At 48.3% G+C, this 3,514-nt stretch overlaps 1 protein-coding gene across 1 annotated transcript; it reads right to left on the bottom strand.

Annotated features, from left to right (window-relative positions):
* Positions 1-490: 490 nt before the first annotated feature.
* LOC147992395 (transcription initiation factor IIB-2-like) lies at positions 491-1,195 on the bottom strand. Its single transcript, XM_087540358.1, has 2 exons — positions 1,114-1,195; positions 491-942 (listed from the first exon to the last, which is right to left on the bottom strand). The coding sequence occupies exons 1-2, from the start codon at positions 1,193-1,195 to the stop codon at positions 491-493; spliced, it is 534 nt and encodes a 177-aa protein (XP_087396484.1).
* Between the last annotated feature and the right edge of the window lie 2,319 nt (positions 1,196-3,514).

Raw genomic sequence — 3,514 nt, forward strand, 5'->3', positions numbered from 1 at the left:
CTTGGTTTAAACAAACGTGAAATTAATGTAAAAATATCACTCATCAGTAGGCCCATCTCCTTTTTCTCTACCTTCTAAAACTGATAATTCTTTTTTGGCAAGATGAAGCTGGCAATATTGATGAAACGAAGCTGGTGATTTCTCCTTGTCGCGATCTCACAACATTTGTTTCCTTTTTTGCGGGAAACAATATTTGTTTCCTAATACATTGGACCTATGATATGCATCAAGGGAAGTAATAAATGCCCAGAAATAGCACGAAACAAAAAAAGATTCACATCGATGAGTTAATTGATAATTTAGAAATCATCTCTATCGAGCTCCGATTAACTAACCAAACAAGTATTATCACGGACAAAATGAAGGAAAGACATAAAATCTTACAACAAACGCATACAAGTCCCTAAGACTTGTATTTTCGGACAAACAAGGTACAATACAGATCTCCATGAGAATAGGGACAGAGAAAGAAACCATGGCACACCATCCTTCATCCAAATAGCATCTCGGCATGCGGGCGCAACTTCTTGCACACCACCTGGATGGTATGCATCGACACGCCGGTGACCTTTGCCACATCACTGACGACGGGCCTATTGTCATCGCCATGCTCTAGGACCATGCACACGATGCCCGCCGCTATGGACTCGCCGGTGTTTCGCATGCCAAGGTCGTCCTCCTCTAGCCGTCTCGCCGCCTCCTTAGCCGATGCGACTTCCCGACCACTCATACCAAGTTGCTTACCAAAGTGGCACAAATAGCTCGATGCACGCACCACACCGACGCCCGTCAGCCCGACGCCCTCCTCCCCGAGGTGCTTCCTGATGCGCGCGGTTAGCTTTGCGATTTCCCTTCTTGCCGCCGAGCCTTCAGCCGTTGCCGAAGCTAGCTCATTGATCGACCGCGGTGAGCCCTCACTACGGCATGCAATGGCGAGGCACGCTGCGTATAGCAGATCATTATTTCGGTGGTTGGTCTTGCTGAGAACCGGCGGCCATGCCCTATCCTTCTCCATCTTCCTGAACACCTCCTTGGCACGGTCTTGGATGGCCGGTGCAATCCCAAGGCAACCCGCCATGCGAGAGATGGCGACATTGGACCCCTCAGCTCCACCTAGGCCCTGCACAGGCCCAAGTCTGAGCGTGAGGTCGACATGCACCATCGGGATGTGCGTCGTGCACCGCTTCTTTCCCATGGTTGAGTGGGCGGAATCTAAGTTGTAGTTGATCGACACTGCTGTAGTCCGGGCGATGCTACATGTCTAAGTGGGCGACGCCTGGCCCCGCAAGCATATTGGTGTCCATTGGGTGGCACCAATTGGACCAAATATTGTGTGGGTGGAGGCGACTGCTGGCATGCCATTTATATAGGGGATGTCGGCCCAACATACCCTCGTGTTGGTCGTCCATTCTCAATTGTACGGCCTAGATCATAGCTAATAGATCTTTTATTTTATTTTTCTTTACATGTTTAGTTCTTCTGGTTTGCTAAATATACAAAGTCTAGAAGTTTCTGAGCCGCTAGATGTCTTTGCGCAGACATTCCAGGCACGATAGGGGGATGCCTTGTCGCCTATATTATTTCAACCTTGATCAAACGCTTATTCCAATTCATTATTTTTACTTTTCTGTTACAATCAAATCTACCATATACTTATTCTTTTAATCCTTGTAACTACTCCCTCTGTTCCATATCTCTACTCCTAATATCTGAATTGGTAGAATAGTCTTCACGGTTGTTTTCGTCTGATTTTTTTGTCTCACCTTCCATCTTCATATCCTCATGTTGATTTTTTCATCCTCCAAATAATATTCTTATCATTCGCAAACTTTCTCAACCAGACACGTCACAAACAGGCAGGTAGATATCACGTTATGAAACAATAAAACCTTATTTTCATGAAAATCAATTCACAATCCTAACTTTTCTAATGCATCGATCTTTTTCTTTTTGCGAATTAACGCATCGATTGTTACCTTTCCTATAATCGTACATTGTCGTTTCGCTTCGTATTGTTACCAAGCGATTGATCGATCAAATATTTGGTTTCCTTTCTTTCGCCTTTATTTTATTATTATTGATCGCCCCTGCGTATCTTCATCCCTCGTTAAAAAGGAAAAAGTGGATGCGGACGATCCCCCACCTTGCATCTCAGGAACGAAAATCTTCCCCGCGGCCCTCCGCCCGCCGCCCCACGCCCCACGCCTCGCATGGCTGGACGCTGCCGTCTGCACCTACATGTGTTTCTGCGCCCCCTGCCGCCGGTGGTGCCCTTCGCTCCCCCCTCCTCCCTTACCCTCCCACCTCCTCCCCTCGTTTCTTCAGCACGGCTTTGTGGCGCAGTACCGGGAAGACTTGGCTGCAGTTCGCGGCGCAACTACATGGTGCTCATCGGCGCGACGGCTTCGTCATCAACATCATGCTGTGGCGGGTCATGCTCGGCACCACCACGCTCGTCGGCCGATCCAAGGCAAGGCAGTGGCGTCAGCATGAGGCGTAGGCGCGTAGCAGACGTATGAGGATGCGTGGAAGGCCAACATCCCAGACTTCAGGACTCTCTTTGTTCCATCGATGACACCACAGGTGCGTCAATCTCAGTCCTCTCCCATCGTTGTCATTAATTTTTGGTAGACTGTCCGGCTTTGTATTTGTGCTTGTGTTAATCTTGATTTATTCAGCGTACTGAGTTGTCTTGCGAGATTGATTAGGTTCATATTTCGATTTTAATGGAGAATGAATGATTTTTTTGATCAAGTGGAGAATAAAACCATGGCAAACAATATATGCAATCGGTTTGACAACAGGTTGATTAAAACCATGGTAGACAATATACTTTGAGAATCGCTGGAGCAATATATTTTCCCGTGTGGATTGAAAAAAAAATCCTTAGTCATATAACAGTAAAAAGGACTATCGATAGATAATTAATCCTCTTTTTTATTAGTATTTACTTTCTACACATGACATTCTAAAACATGTTCATGATACCTGAAATGCCTATAAGTTATGAAGAGATCTGAAACCAGTATATTTCTGAAATCGGTATTTCAGCTGGCAGATGTCTATGGCTGGCGGCAAAATGCACACGCAGCAAAGCTGGCTTGCCTCGGGAGCTATCAGAGCAAATCTAGTAGACTCCGCATCCCGCCCCGACCCGTAAAATAACTGTCAAAATGTAGGCCGAGGCGGAAAAACCTGCCCGATTAGACCCCGCATCCCGCCCCGGCCCGCAAACAATTTTGAGGGGCGTGGCAAAATCTCAGGCCCAACCCGTGTATTCGTGGGTTTTCCCCTCGCCGCTGCGATGCCCTGCATATAAGCGAGAAGCGGTTGGTGGGGGGACATTTCAGCCCACACTTTCCCCCACCAACCGCCTCCCATCCCCCCTCGCGCCGCCGCCAGGCCGTCGCCCAAGATTTCGGCGAAAGCAGCCGGCAGGAGCTCGCGGAAAGGCGGCCACACGCACGAGGCTCCCCTCTCTCCCCCCTGCGCCGGCGGACTGCCGGATTTGCGG

The sequence above is a fragment of the Triticum urartu genome, chromosome 1A (assembly GCF_056163025.1).
Source record: "Triticum urartu cultivar PI428250 chromosome 1A, HENAU_Tu73, whole genome shotgun sequence".
In the NCBI taxonomy this organism is placed as follows: domain Eukaryota; kingdom Viridiplantae; phylum Streptophyta; class Magnoliopsida; order Poales; family Poaceae; genus Triticum; species Triticum urartu.

Excerpts from the sequence above, each read along its gene's own strand:
- LOC147992395 (XM_087540358.1), bottom strand. The coding sequence starts at position 1,195 with ATGGGAAAGAAGCGGTGCACGACGCACATCCCGATGGTGCATGTCGAC. Across the intron at positions 943-1,113 it reads TGGGCCTGTGCAGGGCCTAG|CGTGCCTCGCCATTGCATGC; the intron begins GTGGAGCTGAGG and ends TGCTATACGCAG.